This window comes from Taudactylus pleione, unplaced genomic scaffold (genome assembly GCF_031769625.1).
Source record: "Taudactylus pleione unplaced genomic scaffold, aTauple2 ptg000165l, whole genome shotgun sequence".
Lineage (NCBI taxonomy): Eukaryota > Metazoa > Chordata > Amphibia > Anura > Myobatrachidae > Taudactylus > Taudactylus pleione.
In genome coordinates, this window is record NW_028284567.1 from 23,387 (window position 1) to 41,832 (window position 18,446).

The 18,446-nt window shown below is 41.5% G+C and overlaps 1 protein-coding gene across 1 annotated transcript in view; it reads right to left on the bottom strand.

Moving 5' to 3' along the window:
• The window catches only part of LOC148521411 (solute carrier family 2, facilitated glucose transporter member 9-like), a 50,057-nt gene that overhangs the window by 22,423 nt on the left and 9,188 nt on the right, over positions 1–18,446 (bottom strand). The window contains exon 3 of the mRNA XM_088475192.1: positions 11,570–11,730. Within this exon, the coding sequence (XP_088331318.1) occupies positions 11,570–11,730 (161 nt within the window). The remainder of the gene's footprint in view (positions 1–11,569; positions 11,731–18,446) is intronic.

The following is an 18,446-nucleotide window of genomic DNA, read 5'->3' on the forward strand; positions in this document are numbered from 1 at the left end:
GAGTATACCTAGCTTCACAACTACCCCATGCTAGGTATACTCGATGGCATCCACAATGCACACGCATGACTCTGAATAGCAAAGAAAGCCTGTCTACATGTCCCACAAAATGATTCTCTTGCATGCGTTCCCATTGTTAAATGGCTGAGATGAGTAGGACATATGGTTGCAAAGATGTGTGAGCTTTTGGAATTGTATGTGAATCAGGCCCAGGGTCTACAAAACTCAACTGGAGTTATGTATGAATGTAACACTCATCTTCCTCTACATCTCCTAACTCATTTTACTTTATGCAGACTGTTCTCCAGGCTCCAATTTCCTTATCTACTAGTGCTTCTCTCTCTTATTTTCCCCTTACAGTACATTTCACCTTCTTCCAACTGCTCCATCCTCATGTACTCCTTCCATATTCTGCTCTATCCCATTGTTTCAACATATGGTTCTACTTCTTTATCAAAACCATAACCGGATATCTCCCACTAGCTCATATTCAAGTTCTGTTTTTTTCCCCATTTTCTCCTCAGCAATACTCAACGTCCAAACCAAAATAATGTGCTAATGTTTTTTCTGGGAAATATTGAACAGTAAGTGACATTTTACATATACAGTGTGTACAGAATTATCAGTCATGCCAATCATACAGTTATTTTGAAACACACCGAAGCCTTACAGGAAGGGGAAACGTTGCATTTGTAGTGAATACAATTATAAACACAAAATAACGTAGAAGCTGATAAAGCAGTATAAACCGTGATCATCCACAAGTGCAACCTCTTGCCATTAACAGAAAGCCATTATGTAAATGAAGAAGCCTGGGTTAATAGTGTGAGAAAGTGGTTAATCTGGAATGGAAGATAGCAGGCAGCTTCGGATGAGGTTGGAAGTAAGCTATATTCTGCTCTGCTAGTCACAATATGTCCCCATTATATATATATACACACACATGCGATGCATTTGTGGAACATTACTATCCCTTGGATATTAATTGGTTATGTGCAATCAGTCCTGTGCATGAGAACAACAAACCACTAATACGCCCCATAGTGATTAAGGACTAAGTTATAAGAGCTGTCCAATGCAGTTCTACCCTTCAATTAGCCCTTCAACAGCGATTCCAGGTCTTTATCATAAACCGCTAATTTCAGTCAAACACCTGAAGAGTCATCAAATATCGGTTACCAGTAGTTCTAAGACAGCTCAGTATTGGGGTATTTTACAACTCAGAATGGTTTAAAACAGAACGCTGGGGTTCAAAAATAGGTGAAAAAAAATGCTGGTTTCCTATGAGCTGGACTATGAAGTGAGTGAAGACTAAATTCAAATTAACTGATTTACTGTAAATAAAAAACACAGTTACAAAATAGATATAACCATAGAAACCTGTCCTAGTGGGTCACTGAGGCTACCCTACAACTAAGCCCATGTTAATATAAACTAGAGACTTGCATTATAATATCTCATGCTGGTTTTTACCCTTATACTGTTCTGATCTCAGATCCCCATCCCATATACAGTATATTTACTTGAAATGATACAAATTGGTGAAACAGGAATGTAGGAAGCTGGGTAAGTGGGTGTAGAGATGTGAATGTAAATGATAATCAATGGTCTGATGGTTAAATGTATTAATTGCGGTTGTGGTGGCCAGAATTTATGAAGTGGAGTGCCCAGAGCATGCATAGGCTTTGTTTCTCCAGTTCCCAGGTTACTCCTGTTCACTAGTGAAATCTGTCTCTGGTTGCTTGGAGAGATTAATTTCCTGAATTCCTTGGGGTAATGACAGTATTGTTCCTTTATCACCTAGATATTTTGCATTCCAACTTTGTAGAGAACAAGTGTACCTACACTTTGGTTACTACCTTCTCTTATTGGATCCTCGTTTTATTCCTTTGCAGCTTTTTGGTCCATACATGAGAATATGAGGTAAAATATTTTAATATGAGGTAAATGTTATAGGACAGTGGAATGCACATAATGAGGCTCTTGATGTGGATAATTTGTGTATAACAAATATTACATCCAAAGGATTGATGACAACACATTAGTCGGGAAAAACAATATGGTGTAATGCAGGATAGGAGAGGGCCCATGTGCAGCCACTGGGTGAACACCCTCCTCTCTGGCAGCCCAGTAGACTCTGGTTTGGTGCCAGAGACTACTGCGCATGTCTTCGGGAAAATGGCGCCTGCACCTTATTTCCCGGGACAGCTCTATTGCACATATGCAATTCACTGGTAAAATGGCTGCCGTTGTGATTTTTGTTGCTCTGCAGCTACAGGTTGCTGACAGCGGAGAGGTAAACATAACTATATATGGGTGCAGGGTGTGTGGTGTGGGCCCTCCAGGACCCAGGGGCCCATGTGCACCGCACAACCTGCATCCATTAAAGATAAGCCACTGGGGTAATGGGAACCACTGTATGCTCACTCACCTGTGAGCGTGAACAAACTTGTGGTCTATGTCTTAATACAGGATATCCATGCTTGAGCACAGGTGACAATTATTAGTACATCAGTCAATTTGATTTAACCACCCAGGCTCAAGCATGGATATCCTGTATTAAGACAGACCACAAGTTTGCCCACGCTCACAGCCTGTACTGTAATGTCATAATAGAAGGAATGTGGATGTGGCCCAATGCATTTTGTCATTTGATGTGCAACTTCCTCAGAGGGTACGAAGAGCCTCTCATTGTTGAGGCTTTTTAAGTACAGGTTGTGGGAGTGAGCATAACTTCAGTGGCAGGTGACAGGGCCACGGGCTGACAATAGAAATAGTTGGATTGGTGTGTCACAATAAAAAAAAAAAAAAGGATTATTGGTCAACAGAGTAATGACAACTATTAGGAAGTAAACAGCTTTCTGGTAGGTTGCTACCATCAGGACTTCCATATTTGTTAATTTGGGAGCACTGAACCCTCTTCTTGTGAAGATGGAGAAGATTAATTATTATGACGCTGATCAATGTGTTACACTGATGACAGTGAATTGTTTTGTCAGCTAAGCCAATGCTATGTACTAAAGATAAATGGTAGTGTGTGGGGGAGGACATTTCTGAAATCTAAAGCGTCCTGGATGGCAGAATTAAGGGGTATATCTTACTATTCATTTAACTCAGACATCTATAGTGATCCTAATTAGATGAAAAGAATGTTAATATTAGCGTCAAGCAGCAGTTTGGCAGGCAGTCCTGTTGACTTGCGACAGCCAAAGGTCTCTGACATGTTTACATATATATATATATATATATATATATATATATATATATATAACACAGTTTAGGAAGGTAGTGATCCATCTTGCAAAGTCATTGATGGGAACAAACAATGAACAGAGAAATGTAGTTGAATTGATTCTTCAGAATACATTTTTTTTAAAAACACACCACTGATGTTACACAGAATACATTGTCAATGGTGATATGAAATGTATTATTGCCGTTGAGTTGGGTGATGTTCTCCTGGATTTGACTCTTTGGGAGCATCTCCCACACAAGTTTTATTTTTTTACAATGTCAAAGTTACATTTAGTAACAAAATAAAATTCTCAATTAAAACACACAGAATATCACAGTAGTAATACATATTCAAAACAGAAGCCTACAAAATATCACAGATTAAATCATACAATACAAAAATGATAACCCTGGTAAGGTTACCAGGGGAAAGGGGTAGGAGTCACAGGACAGGACAGAGAACCCAGCAAAAAAATAAAAAAAACCAAAGACAAAATCAAAGTGCTGTATTTGTTAGAGGAGAGGATTTCGATAAGTTCCTTTAAGAATCCAAAATGAAAGGAGGATCAGTAGGCTATACCATTGAGTATTTTTTTTATTTTTTTTTAAGTGATGTATGGATAGGTTTTTGAAAAATCACCCGGCAAGGTTGAGATATAGCTATCCCAGGTGTCAAAAAAATTCTATACGCAGGTTTCTTTTTCCAGAGGGTTTCTATCCAATCCATATAATTTAAAACACATGCAAAAGTTCCTCTTGAAAAATTTTTAATGTAGGAGGATTAACATTTATCCAAGCTTACAAAATTGCCTTGCAAGCCACTGCACATTAATAATAATTTTTTACAACCCTTTGTCACCCTCTTATTCTCCGGTACTATCCCGAATAGTGCCCACACATCAGTAAGAGGAAGATAGTTCACCAAGTGATCTAAGGCAAACTTGCGAATTTGCAACCAAAAAATTCTAAGAAGGGGGTAATTCCAAAAGTAATCATATAGATCAGCTTTTGGGGAATGGTACCATGGACATGACTGCGATGTTGACATTCCAGCAATGAACGGTCTGTGAGAAGAAAAATATGCTTTGTGAAATATATCCAAAAACATCTCCTGGTATTGAGCCGCCGGGAGCAATTTCCTAGAGGTGGAAAGCATACTGATTATCATATCACAGGAGAGATAGGGAATATCCATTATCCACCGGCTCATACCAGTGCCCAGGGGCGCCGAGAGGGGGGGGAGCGGGTACAGATTACCTGGGCCCAGGCTTCCTGAGGGGCCCGGGTCTGGCGCCGCCCCCCCCCTCACAGCAGCCCAGCACACAGCGTGTGCTGAGCTGCAGTTGGAGACTGCTCGTGGCTGCTGAGCAGCAGCCACAGCAGTCTCCTATGCCTGTGCGGGGGAGCAATCACACTGATCACGCCCCCCCTGGCTTTGCGCCGGGCTGAGGGGGCTCAGAGAGGCGCTGCAAATCTTTTCTTTTCTTGGCTAGGGGGTGTGGCCACACTTTCCCGATTAGGCCACGCTCCCTATTACAGGGGCCCGCCACGGCTCTTGGCGGGCCTGCCAGTGCCTACTCGAGCACGATCAATTAAGTCCCCAAAAAGGAATAGTAAATAGAGATTGCATGACTAGGAACTGGGGGAGATAGAATCATCCCATCTAGATGGTTGTCCCAATCAATATCGGAAAACCATTTGGTGGTTACATTAACATAATATTTGACCTGCATATATGCAAGAGGGTAAGAGCGAAATGTAGGGAATTTCTCTATTGCTTGAGAATAAGTCAGGGAACTTTTAGCAAATTTATTGAATAAAGAATCAACCATTCTTAAGCCTTCCTTATGTAATTTGGAAAATGGGAATGACACTGTGCCCTGTTGGAATTCTGTATTGCACAGAAAAGGTGAAAATATTGATTTGTGTGAATTTAAAACTATGCTTGCATCTTAAAATATACCACAATTTGTGTGTAAACCATAAAAGAGGGTTGTCTCGCAGTTGTTCAGAAATCTCAGCATCATGTTGGTGCAAAAACCCTAACAGGCCACAATCTAGTAGCAAATGCTGTTCAATTGATGTGTTTGCATACATATCTTGACCATGTATCCAATCTTTTAAATATCTCAGTATAGCTGCATGATTGTAATGTAAGATATTAGGGAAGTTGATTCCCCCATTATGTTTGGTCTGTTGCAACTTAATTAGACCAATGCAAGGTCGTTTAGCCCCCAAATGAATTTACGAAATAATGAGTTAAGTAATTGTAAATCTCTTTGAGAGAATAAATACAGGTAGCAATTATATTAAATATAATAGCCGGGGAAATATTACCATTTTATTCAAGCTTACCCAGCCCAGATATGACAATAGGAGAGGACTCCAACCTTCCAGCTCACTAGACAGTTGAGAGATATATTAAGGTGGTATAACTCAGAAGGTCTTTTAGGAAGTTGTATACCCAAGTATTCAATAGAGGACACAGCCCATGTTACAAGAAGATGATAACTTCAATGAAGTGTATGGGCATGTGGGTTTAAATAGACTTGGATAGAATAACAGTGTATTCAGAAATAGCGCCATAATCCCTCAACTTGTTCAATATCAATTCTAGAGTATCCTTGGGGTTAGCAATGTACAAAGCACATCATTCTCAAATGCGGACAATTTCATTTCCACCCCACCAATTACTATCCCTTTAAAATCAGACAATTGCTAAAGTACTGTATACAAAACAGTGGGTCAATAGAGAGATTGAACAAGAGGGGGGGCAACGGGCACCCCTGTCATGTTCCCCTGTACATTTGTATTGGATCTCCATGACCCCATTTACCAAAAGTGTCGTAATTGGTTGAGAGTAAAAATATTTAATTAATCTAATAAACGTAGGACTGAAATGGAGTTTCTCCAAAACGAAAAAGAGATGACACCATATCAGATGCATTATGCATGTCTAATCCCAACAACATCCCCTCAGGGTCAGGACTCGATAATGCGCTATCACTGCAGCTATGGCTACTCATATTGCTCTCACGGAGTGTCTGCCATGCACGAAACCCATTTGATGTGGGGGTCAATAAATTTGGCAGTATGGACTGTAGTCTATTAACTATAATCTTAGACAAGATTTTAAAATCTGTATTCAAGAGAGAAATGGGACGATATGAATCAACCAAAAGTGGGTTTTTGTCTGGTTTAGGAAGAAGCGTAGTATAGGTTTCCGTAAAAGGAGGAAACAAGGGATTATCCTTCAACATTTTGTTATACAGTTCCAACACCAGGCTGTAGTAACTTAAAATATGCTCCAGTAAGCCCATCAGGCCCCGGGGATTTATTTGATAACAGACCAGAAATGACGGCCTGTAATTCTGCAGCGTTGAATTCACAGGATAGTACATTCAGTGGTGTAGCATGGATCCACGGTGCCTGGAGCTAACACTCGCTACCGCGCCCCCCTCCCACCCCTACACACTGAACACACTTTACTGATCACACTTATCCCCCCCCTACTATTGGACACACGCACCCTTCACTGTGCATGTGTCCAATAGTAGGGGGGGGATCCCCCATCAGGGCTGGCTCGAAGCATGTTCGACCAGTGCGGTCAAACAGGGGCACAACCCCATAGAGGGCACACCCCTCCCAGCCATTCCAGATTTCAGCAGGACAGTCCCATTTTTTGGGCACTGTTCCGCTGATCCACCTGCAGGATAAAGCGTCCTGCAAGCGGTCGGGAGGCTGGGTGCCTCCACAGCCGCAGCTGTGCGGCCGCGGGAAAGAGGAATGGAGGAAGAGGGCTCAGGGCAGCCCAGCTACTGACATATTAGCATTTTGCATACATCAGAGAACTCACTCCTCTTTCGGGACACTTGAGCTAAAAAATCTTAAATTTACTCTTTCAAGTAAATATTTTTCTGCCCATCAACCAGTAGGGGCTGGGAAGCTCTGTACGCAGTCAGGAGTTTCTTCTTCGCCTGAAAATCTAGAAATTTTGCAATAGCAGGGCTAGGTCTGCCATCCCTATCTGGGCGGTCTGGACCCAACCTATGCGCCCTCTCGAATTGCGGAATGGAAGACTCATCATGACTTCTCAATGCCTGGGGTATACGGAGGCTAATACATTCCACCAATTGAGGGCCTTTTACGGACTCACGGATTCCTATAAATCGTAAATTGCTCCCGTCTCCATTTTCAAAATTGCCCATTTTGGCTGAAATGAACTGAATGGTGTGAGCTTGACTGTCTATTGTGGCCTCTAAAGCATGTACAGAGTCCTCAGTATCACTAGTGCATTGACACATTTTATTTTTAAACAAAAAGGACTCCAGAATGCCTTTCAAAACAAAGTCAATACATTTGAGGCCCACTTGGATGTACATTGATTCACCAGACTACTGGCCCTCAAAAACACTCTACATATAACCACCCTTATTTTCAAAGCACAGTACAAGCCCACATTTGAAAAACTAGTGAATGATGGCATAAAACAGATTAAAGAGAAACAAAAAACAAACAAAACAAAAAACAAAAGGTGAAGAGATCATAACCCACAAACAAATACCAGACATTAACACAAGATCAGACAGCACAATTGCAAACACAATAAAGGACCCTACTCAAGGAGGACCTGCTCACAGGATTTTTAAGTAAACCGGAATTTAACTTTTTCAAAATACCACATTCTGTAATTGCAGTATTATATTATCTTCCCAAAATTCAAACACTTAACCAATACACCATTGTTGCAGTTATTAGTTCACTTACATCAATTTCACTGTATCAATAATTGCTCAGGACATTGTCAAACAATAGAATAGAAACCATTCTTCATGAAATCACATGGTCATAGGACCCATGGTTATTCACAAGCCATGTTACCACTTTATTTAGGATTACAGATTATATACAATGTGTATGGTGTGTTGACTACTTCTTACATAATTATAGTAATTTGGATATAGTGCAAACGACATTCATCCTAGATGGCATCACTTTCATTTTAAAGCACAACTTATGGTTTGACGAGTCATTATATGTACAAATTAGAGGTACAGCAATGGGGAGTACATTAGCTCTGAACTATGCCAATATGTTTAGTAGTCATATAGAAGACAATAACATCTGGTTCAACCCAGATATCAAAGCAAACTTGGTCCTCTGTAAAAGCTACATAGATGATGTCCTTTTCATCTGGAAGTGCAACAAATATATCCTCACCATATTCCTCAGCAGCGTCCATGACAGCAATACAGTATAAGCCTCAAATTCATGGCTTCATACAATAAAAATAAAGTAGAATTGTTTTTACCTTTAGTAAATAAGCTGATGTAAATAGTTGCATTTTACAACAAGTAACAACCACCACAACTGGTTGGATAATATTCCACTAAGACAGTTCATAAGGCTGAGAAGAAAATGTTCTGTACTAGATGATTTCATATAACAAGGTTAATTACACGAGCAAATTAGGAAGCATGCTTTACAATGAGAAGAATGTAACTAAAACATTTGACCACTATATAAATAGTGGTCAAATTACTGAAATACATGAATAAAAATTACAAATCTTTCATTATGGACAGCTTATCACATTAGAAAAAAAAAATGATATTATAATAAATAGCTGTCTCATGCACCCCATGTGCAAACTCATTTATATTAACCTGTTTCAGCTGTTTTTTTGGTAGTGTGATAGAAGCTATGTCAGGTGACTGCCTTACCTTTAAAAGCCATTAGCTGGCAGGTGAGCTTTAAACCAGGTAACATTTTTTCAGTCTAAACTATGTGATAGCAGCTAACAGGTTTCCATCAGTGTGACGGATAGTGTAGGACCTGCAGAAAGTGGGGTCCCGTGATGTGGGCTGCGGGCTTAAATGCATGATCAATCCATGAACTAAATCCCCATTATTTATTTACACATCATTGTGAGTGTGTAAACATGGTGAGTGCTGGGTTTTCTGTTTTTATTTTTTATTTAAGCAATGTGGTCACAGGCCACTTGCACCCCAGTCCTGGGAATGGCGAGTGCAGGTCTGCAACCCAAATCTAGGAGTGGCGAGTGCAGTGGATTTCTGACACACACACACATATATATATATATATATATATCACACACACACACAAACATATAAACACACACACACACACACACACACAGTTGACCAAAATTGCTTTATACATTTTGAAATTATCAACTTCGAATGGTTATAAAAACTGTTTCACTTCACGCAGTGCAATGATTCATATATCAAATGAAAGGAAATGTAATGCTGAATTCAACACAATAAACAGAGGTCAAATATTTGCATTACAAGGGAAGTTATGTCGTAAAAACAACACTTAGGGTGAAAATCCCTGCGTACTTATGAAATACTGATAGGACAGTAACATCATAAGTACACAGGGATTTTCACTCCATCAGCAAGGTCTCTTCCAGGCAAATACTTCAAAGCAGACTGGGGTTTCAAGATGTGCTGTTCAAGCTCTTTTGAAGAAGCACAAAGAAACGGGCAATGTTGAGGACTGTAGATACACAAAAAGGTCTGAACATTGCTTTTGCTCTGTCACAAGCCGCTGTAATGTCTTGTTTGACATCAGTACTCCAGGCGGCTCTGTTGCTTGGAGATGAGGACGCCGGGATGCTACACCATGAGGTCCTCCTACCTTACTGCTCCGTCACCGCCTCCCTGCACCTTTTGGATTTTCTTCCTTTTTTTACCTCTGCCGGTTTTCTGCTCTGACGCCGGCTATAGCGTGCAGTATGTAGCTTCCGGTTCCTGTGAGCAAGTACATCTTTCTGTATATTCCAGCTACTCGTGTCCAGCGCGTATCTCAACTGTCTCTGCTGCACTACAGGGTCTGTGTGGACTATCTACTAGTAACATCACAGCAGTCACTATTGCACTTCAGCATCTGTGTGGACTATCCGCTAATTACATCAGCAGCCTCTGCCACACTTCAGTGTCTATATGGACTTTCTGCTAGTACACCACAGCAGTCCCTGCTGCACTTCAGCATCTGTGTATACTTCCTATTATTAACATCACAGCAGTCTCTGCTGCACTACAGCATCTGTGTGGATTCTCTGCTATACATCAGCCCTCAAGGCTGCAATCAGCCAAGTACACATCAGCCCACAAGGCTGCCACCAGCCAAGTTTATATCAGCCCTCAAGGCTGCAACCTGGCCTTCAGGCCACACTCCTGTCATGTACACTCCAGTCATAAAAGCTTCTTTATCAATTGACTCTTCAAAGCTTCTTTAGCAATCAATTCACACCTCTAATGATGAACTTTTAAATCCTGATTGATCATTCTTCCTTTGAATCTTCCCAGTGATTCATAACATGCTCTTAAGGTAAAGCAAAATAATCCCAAATACAGGAGAACATCAGCCAACCTGAAGGCAAATACACATTTCAGATCACCTTCAAGACTTAAAAGGTAATAAAAAGAACCACTGATATTTTACATCTTAAACACGTTCAAATGTATTGTTGGAAAAGTAAATAAGATGGTATTCACAGTTGACCTGTATTTGGTCATCATCTGATCATTACAGCTGTGCCACATAGGGTGTGGCCCATAGGCTTTATCGAATGGAATAATTAGGCCCCTCTGTTTAGGGCAAATAGCAAAATGACCACACTTGTATTCTAACTGGGAGTACTGTAGTCTGCAACAAAATGTAATGCTGGCCTCATGTACATACTAATATTGTAATCAATAATGACCAGTTATGAGTGTAGTCAGAATATTGGGAGGAGGGGGATCAGATTATTTAGCATGCCATAAAATGCAGATGAGCACAGTCAGCCTATAGGAGGTCATCTTCAGACAATTATGAGCCAGAGACTTCCAGCCACTCAGTACACTCACCAAATAGCCAATCTATGCAGTTAGCCACCCATATTTCTGGTCCAGTTGGAATGTAACCCTGTAATTCGGTATTTGGGATGTATGGCAGGGCTGGCCAGTATGTGGTCAACTATAGTTAGCCTTACCATACTATACCTTGAAACTGGGGAAATCATGTAAGCCTAACTAATAACTATAGTGGATATATTAACAATCTCAGTTCATTTCTATAGCACAACTTTTGTTTAAATGTTATACAGTTCAGTACAATTGTCAAATATGTATTTCTTAAAGAATGATCAAACTTAAAAGCAAAGCCTGGCTCTATGTAGTTACAAAAAAAACCTGGGCTAGCTTGTAATGAAACATATACCTATGAATTTACCTTTTCCTTTAAGAAATACTCACGTGTGTTGGAAACACAGAACCCATGCCACAAACTCAAATGGACGGACATTTGGCGTTTGTGTACTCACCTTCCAAGCCTGGAGACCAGAACTCCAACAAAGAGAGATCCCAGCAATCCGCCCAACGCAAACACAGACACCGTCAATGAATATAAAATAGTTAATGGACTTTGCTCAAGAGGCTGCCCGTATCTTTGGTACCAGGTGGCATTGTAAAATGCTTTAATGTACTGGAAAATGAAAAATCTTAAAATTAATACATAGTATATGATATTTTAAATTTAAATAATTTTATTTCTGTGGATGAAACCTTCTTAGTATAAGACTAGCCTCAAAACCAAGTAAACACTTAATTCATTGAGCAATTGCTATAGTTAATAATTTGGACTAAGGAATGTTGACATTCAGGGGCTCATTAAGAGTTTGATGCAAATAGTTTTTGTGCCTGCTTCTACATACAAAATTAATCTTCTGTGCATGTCTACCAAAATCGCTGTACGCATGCTGAACAGGTTGCATTTACCACTCCTGACTTGTTGCCTATGGGGTCAGTAGGGAATGTGTATTACAGTAATGGAATTATCATGCAAAATATCTCTCACATTGTGAGTACCACACACACACACACACACGTTTGTTTGGAGGTGGATCACTGGCAGCTGCTCGACCCCCGATGCAAGTTGCCAATCGATAATGATGGCGACAACAGTTGGCCACCTCTGATTGGCTGAATGCATCTAAATCCCTCCCTAGTCTCATAATGTGGCTGTAACAGGATTTGCAGGATCACCGTGAAATTAGTAATTTGTTCACACAGTAATAAAACATGCTTCTTCGTTACCTTGTAAAGAGTCTACTGATGCTTTTAAAACTAAAACAAGAATAAACAGATTTTTACAAAAAACGGTAATTGTGTTTTGTTTGTCCAGCCATGTACTGCAAAGCGTATGCATTGCATACCGATCTGTGACCATTTTTTAAAAATCACTAATAAGTTACACCTCCTGATGTATTCCTGGCACATCTGCTTCTGCTACTGAAGTAATGGGTCACAGTTTTCTAGGCGCAGAGAGCTGGATGCGTCTCGAGCTAGAGGGCACCTCTGCATAAGTAGCATACATTATTATTGGGCCGCATTTTAAGTCTGCAAAGAGACACAACTTGCAACTAACTCTGTATCGGTCAAACTGTCAAAAACATAAGACCCTAATTAGTTTACGAATAATCAAATTGGAGGGCGTTTTTTTTTTTTTTAATAATAATAATTTCTTTAATGCCACTTAACAGTAATTTAATAAATATTAGCTTTTTTTTAATCATTATAATAATAATGATACATGTAGTGTAGCTCTGGCTTACATTCTAACTACACACCCACATGACTGTTCTTATGTGTGCGCCCAGTTGATGGCCATTTTATGGACGGAGAGAAACTCTATCTAAATGCTCTTGCACTATAAGAGCCTAGATGTGGGAAAGTCTGCAGTATTACTTGACACCGATATTAAAAATGAAATGTATATTACACAGTCCAATACACAACAGGTCTGAAGCAGATTTGGAGGCAAAATGAACATAATCTAAAACTGAAAGTTGCGGTTAGAATTTGCAGACTGTATTTCCACCTACAGTAAATGCAAATCTTGACGTGTTCTGGTCTCAAGCGTCACGCCAAACACATGTCACAGACATACATCCCACTTAAGCCCATATTTTAAATCATTTATTCTCTGTGCGATAAATGCATTCACTGTTAGGCATCAATGGAAAGAAGAAAAACCTCTCCCAGTCTTGGATACGCAAAAAAAAATAAAAAACAGGCAAACGCGCTCAGCGGTGCCATATATATGCCAGAGAGACTAAGCAAGCACCAATCAGAGACAGTGGAGCATTCACAAACAGCCAATAATAAGCAGTTTGCAAGTGCTGGTGACCGTCGCTATTCACACCTCCACCCAGACCACCCGCACATACAGTAATATGGCTTTTTCAGGCGCACGTGTTTTTCTCAGTCTGTATATGCACAATTGCTTGTGCTTCCTGTGGTTGGCCTACTTTTCAGTAACCCAAATGGTCCCTTCTGACTCATCCAATTATAACCAGACATATGTGGCATAATCATGAAAATCTGTATGGGTATGTATGAAGCACTCACTGTTCTGAGCATGCACAGTGCTAAATTATACAGGATACACTGCACCAACTGGGATAGTGCTCAGTATATATCAGCACCAGTCACTAGAGAGAGTTAGTTGCTGATTGAGAGTTGCATAAATTGCAAGCTTAGAAACAAATGTCTCTTCGCCTGTATCCAGAGTTGGCCGCTTCAGTGCGGTCACATGGCCTCTGTCTATTCAGACGTAAAAGTCGCCATCATCACGGTCAGTGCACATTTGTAACAGCCCTGTCTTTGGAGCAAGGGACCCATTTGGAATCAGACAAATCTCTGCCTCACCACTGAATAGCCTGCAAATCTCTCTACACCCCCTGGAACATATCATATGGAACTTGCGAGCACTATGTTGCCAGGGCTGTAACTAGGGTAGTGCAACCTATGCCATGGCACAGGGCACCGCAGGGCAGGGGGCGCCATTTGGGCCTGTCATTATTCCTGTTTATTATCATTCACACTTCTAGCTTTCTCCTCTTTCATCCCCAGCATCTCCTGGCCTCCCCTAGCTATTCCCTGGCCCTTCCCCATGAGGCAATGGCCCTTTTTTCGGGTCCACAATCTTATGTCCCTATTTAAAAAATGTGTGTGTGTAGGGGGGGAGGGAGGCACCAATGCGCTCTCTGGCACAGGGCACCAAAAAATCTAGTTACGGCTCTGCATGTTGCTGCCCATTTGTAGTACTCAGCCGCATGTGGAGAAGACTTTTACAGTTCAATGGTAAAAGAGTAAAATAAGAAATGGGGTATTGAAATATCTAAACATTATGCATTTCCATACAAAATAAAACAATCACTGGAAAACAAATAACCATTGTAAGATTGGAGAGCTGACGTATCAGATACCAATTTCAGTCCCTACAAGTATGTAAGATGGACCACATGGCTGAAGAGGGCAGAGGTCATCGTTACAGTCTTACGCATTAGATGAGCACATGTAAGCTTAAACTACAGAACAGGCATTATCACTTTGTAGAGTATAGTGGAGTGCGTCTAGGCACATGACCTACTGGCAAAGTGACTACATTCTATGGTACTTGCAGTCCGTAACGTGATATATGGTATGATGTAAATATATGTATATAAATCACAGACAGTACACTGGGCCCTGGATGTACTGGATGCTACAGTAAATGAGGTAGAACAACAAGGTGTCAGTCTGTGTGTCTCTCACAGGTACAATAATAATGGTGGAGCAGCCTTGAGAGTAAGGATATTGATGGGCATTGTAGTATGCTAGGCTGCAGGATGATGTATGCCCTGGTGGTCAGTGGTGCTATGCCCCTTTGTAATAGTTATGGTGGTATAGGGTACTTGTGGTACTCATAGGGCTGCAAGTGGCTTTTAAGGCTGCTAGTCTCAGGGCACATCCAGTCGCCTTTAATGCTGGAGAGGTAAGACTTGCTATTTGCATTTGAGGCAGCGCTGAGTGCTCCTCATTCAACACCTTGTTTCTCTTTTCCCCACCTATCCAAGCAGGTAAAGTCCTGGCTCCAGGAATACTGCAATTCCACACCACAGAATTCTAAGCTGTTTAACCTCGGGATGTGGATAATTCACCCTGGGAAGAACTTAGTAGACCTCAGGCTGTTGTATGTGCAATAGGTATGATCCAGGCAATGCAGAATGAAATCAAGTGTTTAATACAGTGAAATATGTAAGCCTTTTTCCCAAAGCTAAAAAACTGAAGATGTCTCCTTGATTTTGAATTCTCCCATTGCCAGAGGAGGTAGCAGTTAAAAGCTATGAAAAAAAAGTGTGTAAATATTTTTATTTTATGGCCTGTGATGACTGAAATTACACTGGTGATTGAAGTGACAGCCATGGATAGATGCATCATCATGAGGCTTAATGGCTTCATAAGAGGTTTCCCTCTTTTAGTGGTCAGCGTACAAGCAATTTCCGATATGGTCCAATTCCAGTCTCAGTTACTGTTCAGTGGAGGCTTAAAGGCACAATGACCTCTAGAAAATGCTCCGCTCTCTACAACAGATTCTGCACCAGCATGGTATGTAATACAGACTTTTGGGATGCCTCCTGTCCAAATACCAACAGCGGCATACCGAAGGTCAGTATCCCGAAAGGGGTCGAGTAAGTATACTTAACCCTAACCCTCCCCACCTTGAACAACCACCCTAACTCTCCACCTAGGGGTGTCTAACCCTAGCCTCCTCCACAAAACCTAATCCTAACCCCATTACACTGCGTAAACCTAACACTCCCCCCCACCCCACCCCACTCTGCAGCTAACAGCTAAGACTCCCCGGACTTACCTCGTTCGGGATGGCGTCTCTCTGTATTCCAGCGCCAGGATTAAGATAGGCGTCAGTATTTTGATGCCTAATTTAAGTCCTGTGTCGGTCTTTAGACCGGCACCGCTCTGCTAACTACACCCCCCTGCACCTATAGGGAGAGGGTGCCATTTTCTGAAATATCTGCACATGCACAGTAGAGCGTTCACCAGGAAAATGGCGCAGACACCATGTTCACAAAGATCAGCACATGCCCAGTAGACTCCGGCACAGTGCCAGAGTCTACTCAGCATATGCACAGTGGTGGAGAGAGGGGATGGCCGACACAAAGGCTGCACACGGATCCCCTGCTCTCTTAGGGTGGGATGTATCAAGCCTTGGAGAGAGAGTGGAGTAGTTACCCAAAGCAACCAATCAGCTTCTAACTGTCATTTCATAGACTGTGCTAGATAAATGACAATTAGAAGCAGATTGGACGCTTTGGGCAACTTCCTCACTGTATATCTCTCCAAGGCTTGATACATCTCCCCTGGGGGAACACCCGGGCTCTTATAGCTTTGGGCAGTGGCCATTGGTTACTACTTTAAATGCACTTATTATTTTCCATGATTGTCATTGCTGCAATTAAATCCATTCTACTGCCTGTTCTCTGTATCCCAAGCGGAAATGAAAAAAAAATCCCAGCTAACAGGGGCTCTTTTTAGCTAATCCCCTTAGAACAGACTTAGGCAACTGGTGACTACTACTTTATTAGTAAAGTATCATGCATTTACGCAAGCATTGGAAAAACACAGACTTATTAACATTGACTTTGAAGCGCAGTGTACTGAATTCTTTAGCTTCAGTGTGTTTTACTCTAGATTATAGGGGGGGCGGATGGGGCAGTCATCCAGGGGCCCCCACACATTAGGGGCCCCCACATTGTGGCAAACGTACCCTCACTGCCCGGCTCCAAGTCCAAACTCCCAACATCAGTGACAGCACAGTCACTGATGGACCGTGGCTGATGATAGAAGCCCACCCCCTAGCTAACGTTCTGCCACAATTCGTGGGTCTATGGGCAGGGGGTGGAGCCTAATGCCGTGAATCGCCCGCCCGCATCAGAAGCCTGCCTGCTGCTGCAAGTCTGCAAAAACAGGTTAGTGTGTGTGTGGCTGTTATCTCTCTCTCCCTTCCATCTCTTTCTCCCTCTACTTTGCTGTCCCCCTCCCTCTCTCTTTCTCCCCCCTCTCTCTTTCCAGCCTTGGGCGGGATGCATGACAAAACACATATGGGAAGCGATGCATCCCGCCTCTCTTTGCATGCATTAAGCTACACTGGTATGCATGATGAACACTATGACCCCGAAGCCCCTCACACGCTGCGCAGGGGGTGCTGGGAGGGATCCGATTGAATCCCTCTCACAGTTCTCTCCCGATAGAAGCCCATAGGCTTCTATAGGGCAACGCCATCTTCGCATCACATGCCAGGGCTTGGTGCATATGAGAAATGCGCTCAAGCACACATTTTGGGGGGTTGACCACATTTTTACCTTTGATGCATCCCACCCCTTGTCTCTCCCTCCCTTTTCCTCCTCCCTCTCCTCAACGCCCCTCTCAAAATCCTGTGTTTGCCCCTGGCAGTGTACAAGATCATGTCAACTATGCTGCCGGCAGTCAGTTCCCAACAGTGTCATGGACATGATATACAGTAGTTTGCTGCAACCTTGCAGGTCAGTGGAGAGACCAGATAAGAGGTAAGGGGTATATAAGTCTGCATGAGGCCGTAGCAATTTTATTGGTGGGGCCCCCACAAGCCTTAATCCGGCCCTGGTTTTAATAATTTGGTTATGGTCATCCTAGGTTTTCTCATGACCTTCTCACATTTTGTGGACTAAGCCTAGATTTGTGAGATTATGCAGTAACACACGCTTACATATCATCCCTCAGTGATATCACCAGCTTCTAGTGAGTTGATATAGATCAGTTCAGCTGACAAAATGTATGCACCTTATATGTAGGTGACGGTTACATGCAGACAAGAGTTTCCCTCCATTTTCTGAACACACTTTGTATAACGAATACAACATTTGAATGTTCAAGCACAGGAATCATTAGCTTTCCTTTGAATGATTTGTATGAACATACAAATGTCTAAAATTTATAAACTGGATATAATGAACGTGTGTGTGCAAAAAAAAAAAAAAATTCTGAAAGATGTTTGCAATAAAAATATATAGAGAACCACAAACATAATAACTGTAAGAATGCATCTACTATAGTGACATTACAACAATAGAAAATTGTTGTGTCGGTACCTATGGAGAGACTTAAGGTGCATACACACGTAACGATTTTTTGAACAATTTGACGTTAACGACTTCGTTATCATTCAAAAAATCATTCAGTTTCTGAGTTATAATGATGAACGATAATCATGCAAGCGCACTCCCGTTTGTAGTTATCGTTCATTTCAGACTGTCCAACATAACGATTTTCATTAAGGGAAGGAACATTTTTCGTTCATCATTGTAAAAATCGTTCATT